Consider the following 20,221-nt stretch of genomic DNA (forward strand, 5'->3'; position numbering starts at 1 on the left):
AATCTGGATGTGCATTCTGCATATATGCTACCTATGAGATCTTGAGGAGTCTTTTGTGTTTGGAAGGCACTATGTAGCCTTGGCTAGCCTGAAACTTGTCCTCAAACTCAGAGAGATCCATCTGCCTCTGCCTCCTGAGTGGTGGGGTTAAGGCATGTACCGCCACACCTAGTACACTTATTATTTGTAGACCTGAGTTTGTTCCTCAAGAATGAGTAGGACTTGATCTACAGAGGCTTTTAGAGATATCATTGGCAGAACATTGTTCTACTTAAAAATTGTACTTCTTGCTGGGCTGTGGTGGTACACACTTTAAATCCTAGTGCTCAGGAGGCAGAGGCAGCCAGATCTCTTGAGTTTGAAGCCAGCTGGTCTACAGATCGAGTTTCTGGACAGCCAGGGTTACAGAGAGAAACCCTGTCTGGAAAAAGTAAAATGATAACAGATGTAGTTCTCATTCCTGTGTGATGCTGAGCCCAGGTGTGGTGTATGTGTCCTCTCAAGCTCAGGAGTGGGGGGTCGTCCTGGCCAGCATAGTGGAACTGCCTTTCTAAAACCTACCTTCTTATGGTATAAATTTCACTCTTCAAATTCACAGAATGTTAATTCCAAAGCCGTTGGCTCAGGGGGCTAGGGCGTTGTAACTCAATGGCCATTAAAGCCACCCCAAGCCAGTGGCTTTTGAGTTTTTGTCTCATGAATTCAAGATGAGATTCACAGACCATAGAGGGTGACTTTTAGAAGCATTTTGTCATACAGCTCCTGGGGAGGAGGGAGCGCACTGTCTGTAGCTATGGAGGTGTGAGCTGCTCAGTCCAAGTTCTCTAGCCATAGCCTCAGTGTGGCTTCCAGGAAAGGAGCACTCGGCAGGGCAGCGGAAATAAGGACAAGCCCGGCTTCCTTTCTGGCACCCTTGGCCTCTGACAAGGACGAAGCTATCAGCAGGCTCAAGGGCATTTCCACCTTTTTGTCACAAGAAAAAAAAACTTGACTCTCTGGGTTTAAGGTGTTGTTTTGTTTGTTTGTTTTGTTTTGTTTGTCCCCTAAAACTTCAGAGCCAAATTCTATACCCTGGTCTTATCCAAAGGAAAGAAAAATGTGCTAACTCTTCCTGGGTCCTGTCTGTATTTATTCTCTCTTATGTAACAGTGGATAGATGATGGGTTAGTAGAGTTTGGTTCCAAGAGCATCTGTTCACATTTCTCCTAGGTTTAGCTCCGCCTGGTGCTCTATGTATGCGTCTGTGTATATTGCTTAAACTAGTTTTTGCTTTGTACTGAGCATTTTGTTTGGTTTAGTCTAGCCAAATAAGTAAACTGCATATTCCTTGTGATAGCCTAGAAGGCCCCTCCGTGACCAGTTGATTTGTCTGTGCAACCTTAGCACCATTTCTTCAGTCCTCCAGGAGTAAGTAGCCCCACACTGTGTTCTCTGGAGAGTTCAGACCCCCATGTCAGGCTGCTCATGACTACATGTAACTCAAGCTCAGGGAATCTGACCCCCTCTTCTAGCCTCTGCACACATGTCCAGACAGACAGACACACACACACACACACACACACACACACACACACACACACACACTTACCTTACCTTACCTTACCTTACCTTACCTTACCTTACCAAAAGAAAAAGCTTTCCTTGTGTCTTAGTTTGGGTTTCATTGCTGTGAAAAGACATCACCAAGGCAGCTCTTATAAAGGACTTAATGGACTGGCTTACAGTTTCAGAGGTTTAGTCCATTATCATGGTGGGAAGTGTGGCAGCATGCAGGCAGACCTAGAGGAAGCTGAGAGTTCTACATCTTTTTTTTTTTTTTGAGTTCTACATCTTGATCCAAAGGCAGCAGAAGGAGACTGATCCACATTGGGCATAGCCTGAGAGTATAAGAAACCTCAAGATCTGCCCTCACAGTGACACACTTTCTCCAACAAGTGCCACTCGCTGTCGGCCAAGCATTCACACACCTGAGTCTATGGAGCCATACCTTTTTAAACCACCACACCTTGCATCTGCCTTTGTTGTTTTTTCATTATTGAGCTCCTGTGTTATTCTTTAGGAAGGCTGTTGGAGCCACTCTACTAAAAGTATGAGAGTGCCTCTTCCCAGGACCTGCTCCATCTACACGGACATCCTACACTCAAGAGTCTGGTTTACTCCGGGCATGGTGGCACCTTTAGCCTTTAATCCCAGCACTTGGGAGGCAGAGGCAGGTGGAGCGATGTCAGTTTGAGACCAACCTGGTCTACAGCCAAGGCTACACATAGAAACCCTGTCTCAGAAAAAAAGAGTCTGTTTTATTCCTTTGCCCACTAAGTTTAGGCCTTGCTTCTGTTTACTGCTGTCACTCATATATAGCATAGACTTGATGACTTGAATGGACTGCTGCTTGCTAATAAATATCTTTTTACTTCTTTTCTTATAATATACAGGATTTTGGAGATGGAGGTGCTTTCCCAGAAATCCATGTGGCCCAGTATCCACTGGATATGGGGCGAAAGAAAAAAATGTCCAATGCATTGGCCATTCAGGTAGATCCTGAAGGGAAAATTAAATATGATGCAATTGCTCGGCAGGGACAGTCCAAAGACAAGGTAATCTCTTGTTGGTTTTGTTTGTTTGTTTTGTTGTTATTGTTGTTGTTGTTACTGTTGCTGCTGATGATAAATATTTTGTGAATTTTTATTACATTTTGTGGAAATGATAAATCACTTGCCATTTTGGATTATACACAAATAGCAGTGGAGTTAGGACTATAGAAGTAGCTCAGTGGTCAGGAACACTTGTTGTTTATACAGAAAAGGCAAGTTCAGTTCCCAGCACCCACATGTAATCCACTAGCAGAGGTTTCATGCCTTCTTCTGACCTCCAGGGATGCACATGATACACATGTGTATATGCAGACAACACATTCATACACCACTGAGCTGCATCCCAGTTCTTATTTGAACAGTTCATTTAGATACAATACCAACTGCTTTTGCCACCTTAAAAAGTAATCCAAAGACCCAAAATAAAACTTAAGATAGTCTTATAACAGTGTGGCTACCCTCAGCTGAGGAACTGCTTTGACCGCCTGCCTTTGTTCTGTTTCCCCTCGTAAATAATAATTGATAGAAGCAGAGGATTTTCTTAGATTTGATGATGTTAAGATGTTGTGAGGAGCCAGGCATGGTTGCCCATACCTTTAATCCCAGCACTCGGGAGTCAGAGGACAGCCAAGGCTACACAGAGAAACCCTGTCTCAAAAAACAAAAACAAAAAAATGTTGTGGAATCAGGTCTGGTAGTGCACATCTTTAATCCTAGCACTGGGAGGCAGAGGCAGGCGGATCTCTATGAGTTTGATGCCAGCCTGGTCTACAAAGTGAGCCCTGGACACAGAAACCTTGTCTCCAAAACCAAAAAAGAAGAGATCTTAGAAGCCTTCAGCAGCTCTTTGACTTTTTCTCCCAGACTTTAGTTTGACCCTCTAGAGCAATGCTTCTTTTTTAGGGGGATGGGGAGCGTGGGGTCAAGACAGGGTTTCTCTGTGTAGCCTTGGCTGTCCTAGGCTCTTATCTGCTGAGCCATCTCTCCAGCTTTCATTACAATTCTTTGGGGGGGGGGACAGTTGTTTTGGGGTTTTTGACACGGGGTTTCTCTGTGTAGCTTTGGTTGGTCTGGACTCTTTGTAGACGAGGCTGGCCTTGAACTCACAGAGATCCGCCTACCTCTGCCTCCCCAGTGCTGGGATTAAAGGTGTGCACCACCACACCCTGCTACATTACAATTCTTAACAGAAAAATTACAATTAAGAAGTAGCAACATAATAATGTTATGATTGGGGGTCACCATAACATGCAGAACTACATTACAGGGTCAAAGCATTAGCAAGGGCGATAACCACTGCTCTAACATCACAGCCATTGTCCAGTGTTAGTGGTAGATACAAAGTGGGGAGGGTGGACTTCATATTTGAGAAAAATCTAAGGCCATTGATCTCTGTGCATATAAAACTACAGTACATAAGACTGATAAGAGAAACCTGGGAGAAAAAGTTTCTTAGGATACATTTTGATAGAATTGTATGGACTTGGTGATGTCTTAAAAGCCACGGCGTATGCAGTTTTCCTTCTGCGATGTTTTTATTTTTACATATATGAATATCTTAACTGCTTGTGTATCTGTGCACCACATGTGTGCCTGGCGCTGCTTTTTCTCTTGATGAGTAAATCTCTTTATGCTCTATCTTCAGAGTATACCATAGATTTCAGAAGACCCCTCCCAGCCATGCTGCCTGCTGAGATATGCTGAGTTTCTCCAGCACATTTGGAGTTTATAGTTAATTACCACAGAGGAATCCTGCTCTTCAGATTCCTTCACTCTGCCTACTAAGATGCTAGAGTCTGCTGATGCCTGTTTAAAGGGTTATTAACTTTGGAATACCCAAATAAGCAGCAGCAAATGGTTCTCATGTGATAAATGAGCATTGACTATATAGAGCATACATGACTACTAGGGAGCCATTTATTAGAATCTCCCTGCAATGTCCATCATCCAAAGGTAGTGAGCTCTTGCTGGTCTTAGAGCTTTCTTCTGTAGTAGTAGAGATTTTCAGTTTGTGGTGGTACAGATTTTTCCACCCTAAAAAGAAGATTTTTGAGGTTGGTTACTAGCTATATGGTCCTCATGTACTGAGCCCTACTTTTCTCAGTGTGTGCTTCCAGGTCCCTTATAAAATGAACACTCATAAAAGATGGCAGTGTTGATGGTTCATATAGTTAGTAGTTAAACCTGTGCTGAATCCTCTCTTTCCCCATCTTTCTCATTCTTCAAAACAGAAAGCTAGACATTTCAGTTTATAGCTCTGGGAAATCAATACCTTGTATAGAAAGGCTGGAGCCAGGCACTCGCAACATACTGTGGTCCCAGCTTACTGGAAAATGAGTCAGGAACTCTGTTGGTCCTGATAGAATTCATAAAGTAGTCCTAAAGTTGAGACTAGAACAAGTTACATGTGGTATAACTCATTTTATTGTTAACTCACTTGGGAAGGGAGCATCAGTTGAGGATTGTCTAAAGCGGGCTAAGCTGTGGGCGTGTCTGTGAGGTATTATATTGATAACTGATAGAAGTCAGCCCACTGTAGGCACAACCATTCTTTAGATGGAGGGGTTCCTGCACTGTGTGAGACAGGAGAAAGCTGAATGGGAGCAGACAGCAGAGATTCATTCATCTCTCTGCATTTGACCAGATAGAATGTGACTAGCTAGCTGCTTGAGTTCCCACCTTGACTTCTCTCAGTAATAGACTCTGACTTGGAATTGTGAGTTAAATAAACCCTTTCCTTCCTGAGTCTGTCTGTCTGTCTGTCTGTCTGTCTGTCTGTTTGTTTTTAAGGTCAGGCTATCTCTCACAAAGACCAAAATGAAACTAGAACACACATATATTTTTGTCTTTCTCTTACTCTTGTAGAAGAAAATATTCTGGGCTTTTTCTTTGTGTCCATGTTCACTTTCCTAGTTTGTGAATAGAGTTAATTTCAGAAAACAGACACATTATAAATAGGATGAGGTCAATGGAATTTTCTAGGCCCAGTGCATTTGGAAATTATTTAGTAACCTGACTTAAATTCTGATGAGTTTTTAATCCAAGATAATGGTGCTGTAGGCAATTTATATCATCATTAATTTCAAGTCCTAGTGAGCCTCAGAAATAGAGATCACTGATGCATAAGATTTTGCTGGCAGAATGTATTTGGATACTGACTTGATTAGAAGATCTCAAATAATTTAAATGTGTGGGGTCAAGGGAAAGTGATTAGCTTGGAGCCAGGGCAGCAATTTGTGTATGTATTTTAAGCTCCTTTAGTGCTAAAATCTGAATGACAAAACTGGGAATCCTAAATGTAAATATGCTGAAAGGACATGTTGACATCAAGAGTGATTTAATGAGGTTGCTTCTTCCCACTCTGTGCTCCTAAGCCTGCTTGTATTTGAACACTGTAGGTCATTTACAGCAAATACACTGACCTGGTTCCAAAGGAGGTTATGAATGCGGATGACCCAGACTTGCAAAGGCCGGATGAAGAGGCAATTAAAGAGGTAACTGGGAGTTGATACATGTGACTATTTTAGATGACTTTATGTCCTTAATATTTTTCAAACCACTCAACACAACACTTCTCATTTCAGATAACAGAAAAGACAAGAGTAGCTTTGGAGAAGTCTGTATCGCAGAAGGTTGCTGCAGCCATGCCTGTTCGAGCAGCCGACAAGTTGGCTCCTGCTCAGTATATCCGGTAGGGGCTGTGCTGGAACAGTTAATTGTGTGTTGATTGGTGGAATTTTGATGACTCTGTCTTCACCCTGCAAAGCCAATTACAAACGCATTGTCTTTAATAATGATTTTTTTAAGCCTATTGGCTTGTTTGCAGAAATTAAAATACCCACATTTAGATGTTAACTGCTAGCCAGACAGTGAATGGCACACATCTTTAATCCCAGCACTCAGGAGGGAGAGACAAGTGAATCTCTGTGAGTTCTAGGACAGTCAAGGCTACCTAGAAAAGCCTATCTCAAAAAACAACAGCAGGGCCTAGAAAGATGGCTTAGAGGGTAAGAGCACTGTGCTCTTCCAGAGATCCTGAGTTCAATTCCCACCAATCACATGATGGTTCACAACCATCTATACTAGAATCTAATGCCCTCTTCTTATGTGCAGGTGCACATGCAGATGGAGCACTCATACATAAAATAAATAAAATCTTTTTTTTAAAAAAAGCAAAAAAACATGTTAACTGCTGTAAGCTGGGCTGGGTGGCACATGAATAGGCAGTCATGTGGCTCTCTGCATACTAGGCCAGCCAGGGTTACATAGTGAGACCCTGTCTCTAAAAAAGATGTTAGCTGGGGGCTGGAAAGATGGCTCAGTGGTTAAGATCACTGGCTGCTCTTCCAGAGGTCCTGAGTTCAATTCCCAGCAACCACATGGTAGCTCACAACCATCTATAAAATGATCTGAGGCCCTCTTCAGGCATGCAGGTGTACATGCAGTTAGAGCTCTCATATACATAAAATAAATAAACAAATTTAAGAAATATATACTGGGCATGGTGCGCACGCCTTTAGTCCTAGCACTCAGGAGGCAGAGGCAGGCAGGTCTCTGTGAGTTTAAGGCCAGCCTGGTCTACAGAGTGAGACTAGGACAGCCTGGGCTACACACAGACACTCTGTCTGGGGGGTGGGATGTTAGCTAATATGACCTTCAAATGGTTGTTTGGGGTTTTAGAGATTTTGATTTTCAAGTTTTTAGAAAATAACCATTACCTATGGTATATGGTCAAAACCACAATTGTTTATAGTCTCCAATTATACTTAATAAACTTTTATAATGCTGCCAAATGTTGAGGACCTTCACTAGACTGTCTGAAGAATAATTGGAACTACATCCTAAGAGAAAACTTGGCGTTAGTAGGGCTCCTGCCATGGTGTTTTTATAACATAGAGTTAGTCAGAAACTGCTAGCTGTATGTTGATAGTGGGCATACTATTATGGCTATATTTTTTCCTTTATAAAAAATAATTTTACTTATTTATTATTTTATGTGTATGAGTGTTTTGCCTGCATGCCCAATACCTAATGAGTCCAGAAGAGGGAGTCAGATCCCCTGCTATTGAAGTTGCAGGCTGTGGTGAGTTGCCATGTGAGTGCTAGGAATTGAGCCTGGGTCCTTTGGAAGAACAGTCAATGCTGTAACTGCAGAGCCATCTCTCCAGCCCTGGTAATTTTTTTCTGTAATGCAGACTTAAAAGGAGGTGCTAGTTTTAGACTTGCGAAGCTGAGGAGCTGTACTTCCTAGGCAGGGTATGGAGAGGATGAGAAGGAAGTAACTAGCCATTTGGATGCACATTTTAGTTGTGATTCAGTTTCTGTTCGTTTTCTGGTCTGCTTCTGGCTTCCCTGCCTCAGTGTATGGTGATTTTATATGAGCACTTCCTGAAAAGACTAGAAAGCATAGTCACTTGGGACTGTAATGGAGGATAAATGCCCACCAAAAGCTTGAACTAATTGCACCTTTACTTTTCATCCACTTTCTTTAGCTACACACCATCTCAGCAAGGAGTAGCATTCAACTCTGGAGCTAAACAGAGGGTTATTCGGATGGTAGAAATGCAGAAAGACCCAATGGAACCTCCAAGATTCAAGTAAGTATGTGACTTCACAAGGATAAACTGCTGCTATTCTTAAAGTATCAAACAAGGAAGTGTCCCACATGCTCATCAGCAGGTGACTAGATAAGCAGACGTCAGCTCATCAGTACCTGGAATATTATTGGGTCAATGAAAGGAATAAACTACTACAACAATAGATGAGTCTGAAAATAATTATGCTACACGAAAGAAGCCAGACAAAAGCAAGTCATGCCGTGTTATGGTTCCTGTGTACACGAAAACGCTGGGATATCGGGTCGGCGCAGGAAAGCTCAGAGGTTACCACCAAGTCCAGTAACGAGAATTCACATCCTGGGACTCACATGGCATCAGGAGAGAACCCAATCCTAAGAAGTGTTCTCTGTCCTCTGTACTTCCCAGGGTTCCTGCATACCCCCTCTCACACAGACAACAAATACATTTAACTTCTAGGATTCTAGAAAATGTGGTTATGAGCTGGGCGCAGTGGCACACTCCTATAATCCCAGCACTGGGGAGGCAGAGGCAGGCAGATCTCTGAGTTCAAGGCCAGCCTAGTCTACAAAGAGTCTCTAAAACCAAAAATTAAAAAAAAAAAAAAAAAAAGATGGTGCAGGGGTTGTCCTTAGTTACAGTCATCAGTGGTTGCCCATGGGGAAGAGAAGTTGTTGAGGTGGTGAGGGTGCTCGCTGTCTAGATGTGCGTTATCCAGGTGCTCTGTTGGATTGGATGCTTCCTGTTTAATTAATTGTGTGTCAGTTCCGTCAAGCCGGGAGTGCATTGCATTGTGCAATGGTTACTGTGAGGTAAGCAGTGGCAGAGCCACATTTTACCTACTGACAGAACCAAGTATGAAGTTTCCCATGAGCACTCACCACAACAAAAAATTAAAATGAGAAGGGAAGACTTGGGACCCGTTAGCTGAAAAGCGACTGAGACCTCGTGCTGATCACTTGTTTTTACTTTGATTTCTTCCTCAGGATTAATAAGAAAATTCCCCGGGGTCCACCATCTCCTCCTGCGCCTGTAATGCACTCTCCTAGTCGGAAGGTAATCCTTGCTCTAGTCAAATCTTTTTTTCACTCATGATTTTTAGTTTTATAAACAGCCCTATAGGTATATGTGACCATGATGATTAAGCTTTTGCTTTTAAGGTTTTTTATAGGGGCAAATATGGACACAGTTAAGACTAGAAGCATAGTGTGTTATGAGACTATGTAATTGGTAGCTGTTCTACCACCACTAACTTGGCCTCTGCTTTCAGTGGAGTGGACAGGATCTGTTTGATTTGCGGAGGTGTGGGTTTTCATCTAAAAGCTGCCACATCGCCCCACTCTCCAAGCCAGACATGTTTATGGAAGCGTACTGTCCAGCATTTGTAATATCTGGAATATTCCCCATCCTTCACGTTAGCATCCCTGTGGCTAGAGTTCATGTTGTGAACACTGCTAGCTGCATGCACTGCTAGCCGGGATTCTACTGCAGCCATCTGCCCCTGTGCTGGTGCACTGTAGAGCTATCCTTGGGGAGGGTCATATTTGGGTTTGCATTTGGCTGTAATAGAAACACGTCTCCCTCACCTGTTTTTCAGATGACTGTAAAGGAACAACAAGAGTGGAAGATCCCCCCTTGTATTTCCAACTGGAAGAACGCTAAGGTAATTATGTTGTCACATGTCTGTTAGTGCTGTCCGGGGGGTTGCTCAGGAAGGAGCTGCATCCTGGGGACATTCCGTGAAGCCTCAGCCCCTCACTTAGCTAGACATTCACAAGAAGAAATCACAGCTGCTGAGAGCTGGGTGCCACCAAAAAGTAGAGAGGCAGCTTCATGAGATGGCAAAAATACACTAGAAATGCTGCTCTGCCAGGCCCTTGAGTGCCATGTAAATCTCTCTGGCATATTACAGCTATCAGAAGCACATAAGAGCAAAATACCCTATTAATGGAAGATATAATTCTTCATGAAGGTCAAACAATTATTTCCAGAAAAAATTAAACCAATCTCAGTGTTCATATGAGAAAGGAGAACAGTGAGTATTGGGGGGCGGGGACTGCTATATTTCCAACTATTCTGTGTAGCATTGCTGTTCACTGTTGCCAGGCATGGTGAGGCACGCTTGTGATCCTTGCACACATGAAACTGAAGCAGCAGGATAACAAGTTTAAGGCTACTCTGGGCTCCATAGGAAGATCCTGACTAAAGAAATAAGCCCTAAAAATAAGACGTATATATTGTAGAGCATGGTGGCACTCTTGAGGCAGAAGCAGGCAAATCTCTGTGGGCTTGAGGCCTGATTTAGCAGAGAGTTCCAGGATAGCCAGTGCTACATACGGAGACTTATCTCAAGAAACAAACAAACAAAAATTCTATGTATCTCATCTGCTGGAGCTTCCAGAAGTTAGTAAGAATTTGTAAAATATGGGGTACGTTTTCTAATTCCTATTCTTCACAGGCTTGGAGTCATAGCTCATGCTTCACTGATAGGTGAAGCAACTGTAAGACATGATTTAGATAGAAAGTTACGGATTCATCCTCCACTTGAAAGGCTATTTATTGGACTCTTACAGGGGTGATTTGTATCTGTGTAACCCAGTGATGTGCTGAGGTGATTCTGAAACACTTTTGTTTATTTATAGATCCTTTTCAGATGTGAGGTTCTTTATATTTTTGGTTTGGGAGCCGAGGTCTCACTCTGTAGCTTAGAACTTGCTATGTGGGCCAGGCTGGTCCTGAACGTGTACTCCTGCTTCGAGCCTTGCAGGTGGGGTTGTGGACGTGGCGCAGCACACCTGGCTAACATGGATTTGTGTTAGGAGACAGTGGGCTTAAGAGTAGTATTTGACAGACAGTTAGAAATCTGGGAAAGCCTCATGGATATACAGCATATTCCTGGGTGAGAGCAGTTTGTCTGCATTCTTATGACTTGATTTTACTCCAATTTGACTATTGGACAGTGATTTCCTTTCACTGTGATCCACAGTTACTAATGCAACTGGGCTCTTGCAGCATACTGTTGGTGCTCCAGTGTTAGTTAGTCCACACGCTGACTGAACTTGCCGCCGTCCCCTCAGTACTCTACCTCATCTTCATGTGAAATGGGGAATGTTGTGTTTGCAGCCTCGTGTAGCTACCAGCACTGTGGATCCTCCATCCAAAGCATTTATTGTTAGTTGTTTTCCATAATTGTGGAAGAAATGTGAGAAATGGAAATTGGAGTGGTTCTCAAAATGGGCATGTGCTAGTTAATGTTACATGGTGACTGTAGCCCTGCGGTGCTGACTCGTCCTCTGCTTTCACTGCAGGGTTACACGATTCCGCTAGATAAACGGCTGGCTGCTGACGGAAGAGGACTCCAGACTGTCCACATAAATGAAAATTTTGCCAAACTGGCTGAAGCGCTCTACATTGCTGATCGGAAGGTTGGTTCTCTATAGTTTGCAGAATGTTCTCGCATCTTTGAGTCCACACCAGTTGACCTCGGGTACTAGAGAGACACTACCTTGTGTGTACTGATGCCAGCAGGGGCTAGCTGCAGCTTTGTACAGAGCCCCGCCCAGCACTGATGATCCCCCTTCCTTCTCTGTGTGCCAGAGGAATGCTTTCCTAGCTGACTTCATTTTGTGAAGATTACTAGGTACATATGTATATCTCATAGTCTTCTATTTTAGATGTAGATGTTCCCCAAAAGGACAGCTGTAGGGAAGGGTAGGTAAAGAGCCTAATTAAATGCTGCTGGCTGTTGATACTACAGGTAACTGCTGTTTTAGTATGTACACACATACAAATAAGTGGGTTTGTTGTTGCTTGTTTGTTCACTGAAGTCGAGATAGATGTAGGCTAAGGTTTTGTGTAAGGTGAAGTGATAAATTTTTGGTAAGTTTTGGCTTTTTGAAACAGGATTTGGTTTCAAGCTCAGGCTGTGCTGGCACTCACGCTGTCCTTCTCCCTCAGCCTTCTGAGTAGATTGCAGGTTTGCACTACCATGTCCAGCTACATTTATTTACTATGTACTTATATTTCTAGGCTGGATCTCATTGTGATTCAGTCTGGTTTGTTCTCTCTTGTTTTTGAGATTGGGTCTCTCTACATGACCCTGGCTATCTTGAAACTCACCGTGTAGAACAGGCTAGCCTCAAACTTACAGAGCTCCACCTGCCTCTTCCTCCTGAGTGCTGGGATTAATGGTATGCCTCGCCACTCCCAACAGGCCGTAGTCAGGCTCTGAGTTTGTGGATTCAGATGATCTTTGTGCTGGGTACTTGGTGCTGTGCTCAGCCATTATTTCACTTTTAGGTTGTTTCTGAGAAAGCATTAGTAACATACTTGACTTAGAAAACCAATTGGAGTCACTGTGGTTGCAACCATTAAAACAGTCCCTGGAGAAAATGGCCAGCCTGCCAAAGGCATCATGGAGTATGTGTAATTCTTTGGCAGGGCAGATTTTATTAAAGAGTTCAAAAGTCGGGCATGGTGGCGCGCACTTTTAATCCCAGCACTCGGGAGGCAGAGGCAAGCGGAGCAATGTGAGTTTGAGGCCAGCCTGGTCTACAAAGTGAGTCCAGGACAGCCAAGGCTACACAGAGAAACCCTGTCTCTAAAAATAAAAAATAAATTCAAAGATGGCTATAAATCCTTGTCCCTGCCATGCTCCGCTTGACATGTCACCTAACTAAACAGGCTCGTGAAGCTGTGGAAATGCGAGCCCAAGTGGAGAGAAAGATGGCTCAGAAAGAAAAGGAGAAACATGAAGAGAAGCTTAGAGAAATGGCCCAGAAAGCCAGAGAGAGGAGAGCTGGGATCAAAACCCATGTGGAAAAAGGTATGACATTCTCATCCTGAAATCTACTCTGTGAACAATGTATATCTTATTTTAGAAAATCTCCATGTACTGCTGTGTCTATGTGTTCCTTCCTCTGTGTGTGTGTGTGTATGTGTGTGTAAAGTAGTATGATGTATAAGAAAAATTTAGATATTTCAGAAGTAATGTAGAAGTGAGGTGTGACCTTCCTTATCAAACCGGGGGGGAAAAAACCCAGCATGTTGGCTGCAAAGCGAGGACAGCCAAGACTAAAAGAGAAACCCTGTCTCAAAAAATAAAAAAATAAAATGGAATACATATTTAAAATGGGTGTTTATTGTGGTAGTGTACTAGATATTCTTAGTTTTAAGAAACAATACAGTTGATCCTCTGTATCCCTATAAGCCACAGCCACAGACTGAATCAGTTAAGAATTGCAAGTATTTAGGTTGGGGAATTGGCATCTACACCTAAATTGCGCAAACTTTTTCCTGCTATTATTCCCTAGAAAATATGGGCTCCAAACTGCTGAACCATCTCCCCAACCCCTGTGGTTAACTTTTTAAAAACATAGCATCCCTGAATTTTCTTCATTACCTATATGCTCACCTCCCCACATCAGTCCAACTTTCTACCTAGGTGCATTTCAAATAAATTGAAGGCAGCTGACGTAGGCATCTATAGTCCACAAACTTGGATTTAAACTGACTGCAAGTAACCTTAAAGGGCTGAGCGTGACCACAGAGAAGTGGTGGTGCACACCTATAATCCCAGCATTAGGGAGGTAGAGTCATGAACAGCCAGAGAGAGGCTAGCCTGGGACAAATAGTGATACCCAGTCTCAAAAAATAGAAAAGTGTGGCATTTTCTAAGGTTAAAAGGTCTCTTGTATAAAATATGAGTAACTAATGCAGTGACGAAGTAATTTTCAACTGTGTCCGCAGAGGATGGAGAGGCACGAGAAAGAGATGAAATCCGTCATGACAGGCGAAAAGAGAGGCAGCACGACCGGAACCTTTCCAGAGCAGCTCCTGATAAGAGGTGGGTCTCTGCTTACATTAATGTGAGTTAGGAAGAAGGACCTTTCTTTAGCTTGGTCATAAGTTAGCAATTAACTTTGTCACGCTCCACCACTTTATCTTAACAGAGTTGGCTCTCCCTAGAAGGTAACTTGTTTGTCCTTCACCTTGTAGGACTAGTAGTGAGAATGGCGGGGATAGGAAAAGGAGGAGAGAATACAGTTATGTGGTGTGTGTTTTTACTACTCCATCGTGGATAAGCTGGTTGAGTGCCTGTGTGTAGATGGAAAACCAGCCGCCATAGCTTTAGTGGCATCCTTTCTATGCCATGTACTGTGCCTACTGCAGTGGGACAGAGAGTAAGTTTTAAAGGAAGATTCTGGAAGCCCATGAGTCGTTTATTTTAAAATTCAGAAAAGAACTTTGTATAATGGGAAAGTGAAGTGGTATAAAACAAACTAATACATGATTAGGGGCATGAAGTAGAATCAGGGAAGTTTGTGATTTCAGCAGTAGCTGAGGACTGCGGTTGCTTCAAAGTTCAGAAAATGCTGTGCTGCAGAGGTGTAATTCAGGGTTCAGGCTAATACAGGTGTGAAACACTATCTTCCCTGTGAGCTCTGGTCATTCTGGGAGCTGATCCAACCCAGTTTCAAGCTTGTATCTTAAACAGTGTCTACCAGCGTGGTTTCTCCTCTCTGGGTAAGTTTAGTAGGGGGTCAGAAACTGAACCCATGTAGAAGAGAGAAGAGTGAAAGGAGTATCAGTGTGGTCAGTGAGTTGGGGACTTGCTATGTTGTAAAGTGACAGTGGCTCTACAGAAAGTGGGGCTCTTAAAACCAGTAAAGTAGATGTGAGAATTGACATAGAAAAGCTGTGCACTTGTAATTGGATAAAAATAAAATTGTCTACAGAAATATTTTAAGACATGAGTGTCTTGTAAAGTGGTGACAGTTACCATGGTTTCATTGAGAGGTTGATTGCATTTATACTAAAACAGCAGAGGAATTAATATGGTGCCAAAAGTCATACAGAGTAATCTAGTCATTGTCATGTTTTCCTCAGAATCCTAGTAGGATAGAAATTGCTACATGTAGTTAGGTCAGAGCTGAGTACAGCCTGCTGAAAAGGGTTGGTAGTGTGGGGTGCATCCAAGTACCAGTCTCTGGGGTGTTCTTTTGAGCTAACAGGTCTTAACTGTGATCCTACGTACTACCTTCTCTAATGTACATCGAAGTGTCTAAGGGCTGATGTGATTGTACATTGCCAGGAAGTATATATTCACGAGACATAAGATAGCACACTCACTTCTGAATTTAGATTGCATATATTCACCTTGTCTGTGAACTGTGTTCATATGATTGTGTATTCCAAATAGGTCAAAACTACAGAGAAATGAGAATCGAGATATCAGTGAAGTCATTGCTCTTGGTGTGCCCAACCCTCGAACTTCCAATGAAGTTCAGTATGACCAAAGGCTCTTCAACCAATCCAAGGTATGAGGAATTTAGAAAACAGCTTTATCTTGTGTGTTGGTAAGGCTATCTTTCTTCAGGCTAAAGTACATACTTTGGATTTAGATTAGCCAAAGGTATGCCAGAGGATGACAAGAAAAATTTGGAAGTTGTATGTTTTTACTTAAAGACAAAATGAAAGTTGGACATACTGGCCCATGCCTATATGCCACTTGAGAGGCTGGACAGGAAGATAGTTTGAGGCCAGCCTCACTTCTGATTGTGACCTTTTTAAACTGGCTGTGATCTGAAGCACTAGTTGAAGATGAAACTGGATATTGCTATGTCTGTCTTTTGGGTTTTGTTTTGTTTTGTTTTTATTTATTTATTTATTATTATATATACAGTGCTCTGCCTGCCTGTACACCTGCAGGCCAGAGGAGGGCATCAGATCATATCATAGATGGTTGTGAGCCACCATGTGGTTGCTGGGAATTGAACTCATGACCTCTGGAAGAGCAGTCAGTGCTCTCAATCTTAGAGCCCTCTCTCCAGCCCCCTGTCTTTTGTTTCTAAAACAGCAATTTCCTATAAAAGGGAGGTTGTGAACCTTCCTATGCTTTGACCCTTTAATATAGTTCCTTATGGTGACACCCCTCCCCCATTATTTCATTGTTACTTCATAACTGTAATTTTGCTGTTATGAATCATAATGAAAATATCTGATATGCAACCCCTAGAGGGGTTATTCATTGTTAAAAAATTAAGTTTTTCAGGCCAGACATGGTGGCACACACCTTTAATCCCAGCACTTGAGAGGCAGAGGCAGTGGTATCTCCTTGAGTTTGAGTCCAGCCTGGTCTACAAAGTGAGTCCAGGACAGCCAGGGCTAACACAGAGACACCTGACTCAAAAAAACAAAAAAAAAAGTTTTTCTTTTCTTTCTTTCTCTTTCTTTATTTATTTTGTCTTTTTCCATTTTTTCCTTTTAGTTTTGTAGAGCCATCTATTTGAAATCTTTGTAACATGAAGCTTTAGAGCTGGGGATACAGCTCAGTTGGTAGAGTGCTTGCCTAGCATGCTTCAAGCACGGATTCAATCCGCAGTATGTGATGGTGTACATTGTTAGGGTTCAGGAATAACCACACACTGACCACTCCAACACTAGACTCAGATTGATGGAAGTTTATTTGAATGCTGAACAAGAACTGACTGCTCAGGGCCACTGGCCTGTAAATTCAGACTGTGACGTTGGTAACAGGAACTAGTTAATCAGTGCCACAGTAAGAACTTGGGAATTAGGCCGTGACATGGGTCTGCTTCTAAGGCAGGCTTTTTATAAGAAAAACTGTAACCAGGTAACCAGGTGGGAAGCTTTGATTAGCTAAACATAAGGATTGATTGGTTTTTTGTTTGTTTTTTCCTGGTCATAATGTACCCAAGTGGCTCAACAAAGCATTTAAAGCTGATTGGCTGGAATTTAGGGTAGGGAAGCTCTTGGAGGCTTTCCAGCTCTCTGGGAGAAAGGACCATAGCAGGATGCTGCAGTCTTAACTCTAATAGAATATCATTTATCTTTAACCCAAGCAGAACATGCACTTATCATCTACTTCTTAAATTCTAAGCAGCAAGCACTGAACCTTCCTGGTTTCAAGCATGAAGGGCCTGAAAACTTGAACTTAATTGCACCTTATAATAAAAATGGAGTCAAAATGGTTTCTGATATGCTAGGAGCTGGTATTAACAGAGGAGCTGCAGTCATGCTAGGAATTAGAGTGGGTCTCAATGGAGCGGCTACAGGGTTTAAGCAGGTTAAACAGGTTACAGTAACATCTGTAATGCTAGCATTCAGAAGCTAGAGCTTGAGGTTCATGAGATCCTATCTCAAAAAATAAGCACATATTAAATATAAATATAAATGAAGCTATGGAACTGGATTATTAAGTACTATACCGATTGTAAGGAAACCTCATTTCTAGTATTGGTGGTAATTAACTTGCCTGGAGCAATGTAATCACCTATTGTTGATTACTAAACTTCCCAAAAGTCAGTGAGATCAAAGATACCTGTTCTTCTGCCCTGAAAGAAAGAATACTCTTGACTGTGAATACAAGCACAGGGAGAGATGGGGTGACAATGTAGTTTTGGCCCTTCCTGTGGATACAATTCTGACTTGATTTTAGAAGATTTGGAGATAGCATTTGTGTAAGTTACTCCAAGCAACAATAGATTTTTTTTTTTGATACTATATGCCTGGCTTTGTTCCAAGTCTATTCATCTCACTCTCTTAAAAACAAAAAAAATTGGAGTTGGAGGCACAACAGATGAAGCCAGACTATTGGTTTGTTGAGGGAGGTTCATTTTTCTTTTTTCCCCCCATTTTCATTTGTATGCATGTTAGGTGCTCCTGTGTACATGCATATGTTAGGGTTGGAGGTTGATGTGGGGAATTCTGTATCACCCTTCCTTCCACCTTATTCACTGAGGCAGGTCTCAGTCACTTCCAGAACCCACTAAGATCGTGCCAGCCTGAGTGCTCTGAGATCTGCTGCTGCATCTTCAGAGGATGACATTGAAAACAAGCTTCCACGCCCACCTGTCAATTTACATGGTCCTAGGGATCCAAACTTGGGTCACCATGCTTATGCAGAAAGTGCTTTAACACTGAGGCATCTCCCTGGCCCCCTATTATGTTTCATATATAATTGAAGACAGGGTTAGGTAATTGATGGAACCGAGACTCAGCCTCAAATGCTTTGATACCAAAGTTTTTTTCTTTTCTTTTCTCTTCTTCCTCTTTTTTTTTTTTTTTTGTTGTTGTTGTTGTTGTTGTTGGTTGTTTGTTTGCTTTTCAAGACAGGGTTTCTCTGTGTAGCCTTGGCTATCCTGGACTCTGTAGACCAGGCTGGCCTCGAACTCATAGCAATACACCTGCCACTGCCTCCTGAGTGCTGGGATCAAAGGCGGGCACCATCATGCCCAGTTTCAAAGCTTTTTTCTTAACTGTTGTTCAGTGTCAACTAAGCCTGAGCAGGAGTCAGGATGAAAGTTCCACATAGGGAAATATTTTCAAGATGGTCATCCCTTATAACCTTAAGCTTAAACCTTTCAAAGGCTGAATGAAAATTTTTAAGATTTCCATTGAGAGCCTTATGATCTTGTGCTTTAATTAGTAATGACATTCTCAAGCATTTGAGATATTTCTCATCATCACTGTCAAGTACCGTAGTAGAATCCTTCAATTTTAATGACATTGTTAGTCAATTTTTTAAAAACTAGTTTTTGAGAATTTCTTAAAATTACGTTTTGGCCATATTCACTCCCTCCCTCCAATCCTCTCAGGTACACCCAGCTTTGTGTCTTTTGTTCTTGTTTTTTGAGACAGGGTTCCTCTGTGTAGCCTTGGCTGTCCTGGACTCACTTTGTAGACCACATGGGGCCTGAATTCAGAGATCCTGAATGCTGGGATTAAAGATGTGTATCACTACACAGGGCCATGTGTCCTTTTTATGGTTAATCAAATGTTTGTTGTTTGAGACAAGGCCTATTATGTAGCTCTGGCTGTCCTGGAACTTGATATTTAGGCCAGGCCGATCTCAGACTCACAGAGATCCACCTGCTTGCCTCACTACTGCTGGATTAAAGGCGTGTACCACCACACCCAGCTGAATCAAAGTTTTTAATAAATACCTTAATCTTAAATCTCTATGTAATAACTCAAATGTGTATGAACAAATTTATATATCTTTTAAATGTTGCAATTTTTATAATTAGCTGTAAACATGGAAGTGTTAATTCCTGTTAAGTATTTAAATTCAACTTTGGATAAGTATACATTGTTTATTTGGTGTCATTCATTTCTCCATAGGGTATGGACAGTGGATTTGCAGGTGGAGAAGATGAAATTTACAATGTTTATGATCAGGCCTGGAGAGGTGGTAAAGATATGGCTCAGAGTATCTACAGGCCCAGTAAAAATCTGGACAAGGATATGTATGGTGATGACCTTGAAACCAGGATAAAGACCAACAGGTACGGAAACAGACAGTTGACAGTCCTGTGTACCCAGCAAAACAAAAGTAGCTCATGACCTCTTCTCCTCTTCCCCTAGATTTGTTCCCGATAAGGAGTTTTCTGGTTCAGACCGTAGACAAAGAGGCCGAGAAGGACCAGTTCAGTTTGAAGAAGATCCTTTTGGTTTGGACAAGTTCTTGGAAGAAGCAAAACAGCATGGTGGTTCTAAAAGACCCTCTGATAGCAGTCGCCCCAAGGAACATGAGCATGAAGGGAAGAAGCGGAGAAAGGAGTAGATGGGCTTCTCTTCAAAGCAAATGAACTCTTACCCTAGTGATGCAAGTCACTGGGAAACCCTTTGTAAATGAGGAGGATAAAAACCAAATCTGGGTGATAGAGCCCAGCACCACTTTTTATTCCGGGAGATTGGGGGTTGAATATTCTACTTTGGATTAGTTTTTTTTTTTTTTAAAGAATGGGCTATGTCTGTGCTTCTCCCATCTTGCAGCACTTATAGAAAATACCGCCCCACACAGAATTAAGACCATTTCCTTGTATGTGACACTTACTGGTCCAGGGGTAATATTTTGTGTAAGAACTTTATGAATAAAATTATCCCAAACAGTGAGTAGGATAATGTCCACATACTGGAACTGTGCTACCAAATGCATTTGCCCTGTTGTGCTGTCTTACCTTGCAGTGGGGAAAATAAGGTCTTGCTTAGTGCAGCTCTTGTTTCAAATAAAAACATTTCGAAAAAGTC

General features: G+C 42.2%; 1 protein-coding gene across 1 annotated transcript in view; it reads left to right on the forward strand.

Moving 5' to 3' along the window:
- The window catches only part of SNW1 (SNW domain containing 1), a 29,101-nt gene extending 8,883 nt beyond the window's left edge, over window positions 1-20,218 (forward strand). Inside the window, exons 4-15 of the mRNA XM_084792488.1 lie at window positions 2,433-2,594; window positions 5,990-6,085; window positions 6,176-6,282; window positions 8,084-8,188; window positions 9,154-9,223; window positions 9,765-9,830; window positions 11,476-11,592; window positions 12,851-12,992; window positions 13,916-14,012; window positions 15,369-15,486; window positions 19,313-19,476; window positions 19,556-20,218. Of these exons, the coding sequence (XP_084648614.1) occupies window positions 2,433-2,594; window positions 5,990-6,085; window positions 6,176-6,282; window positions 8,084-8,188; window positions 9,154-9,223; window positions 9,765-9,830; window positions 11,476-11,592; window positions 12,851-12,992; window positions 13,916-14,012; window positions 15,369-15,486; window positions 19,313-19,476; window positions 19,556-19,754 (1,443 nt within the window). The 3' untranslated portion in view covers window positions 19,755-20,218. The remainder of the gene's footprint in view (window positions 1-2,432; window positions 2,595-5,989; window positions 6,086-6,175; window positions 6,283-8,083; window positions 8,189-9,153; window positions 9,224-9,764; window positions 9,831-11,475; window positions 11,593-12,850; window positions 12,993-13,915; window positions 14,013-15,368; window positions 15,487-19,312; window positions 19,477-19,555) is intronic.
- The last annotated feature ends 3 nt before the right edge of the window (window positions 20,219-20,221 follow it).

This window comes from Acomys minous (genome assembly GCF_964271855.1).
Source record: "Acomys minous genome assembly, chromosome: 8".
Classification (NCBI taxonomy): Eukaryota; Metazoa; Chordata; class Mammalia; order Rodentia; family Muridae; genus Acomys; species Acomys minous.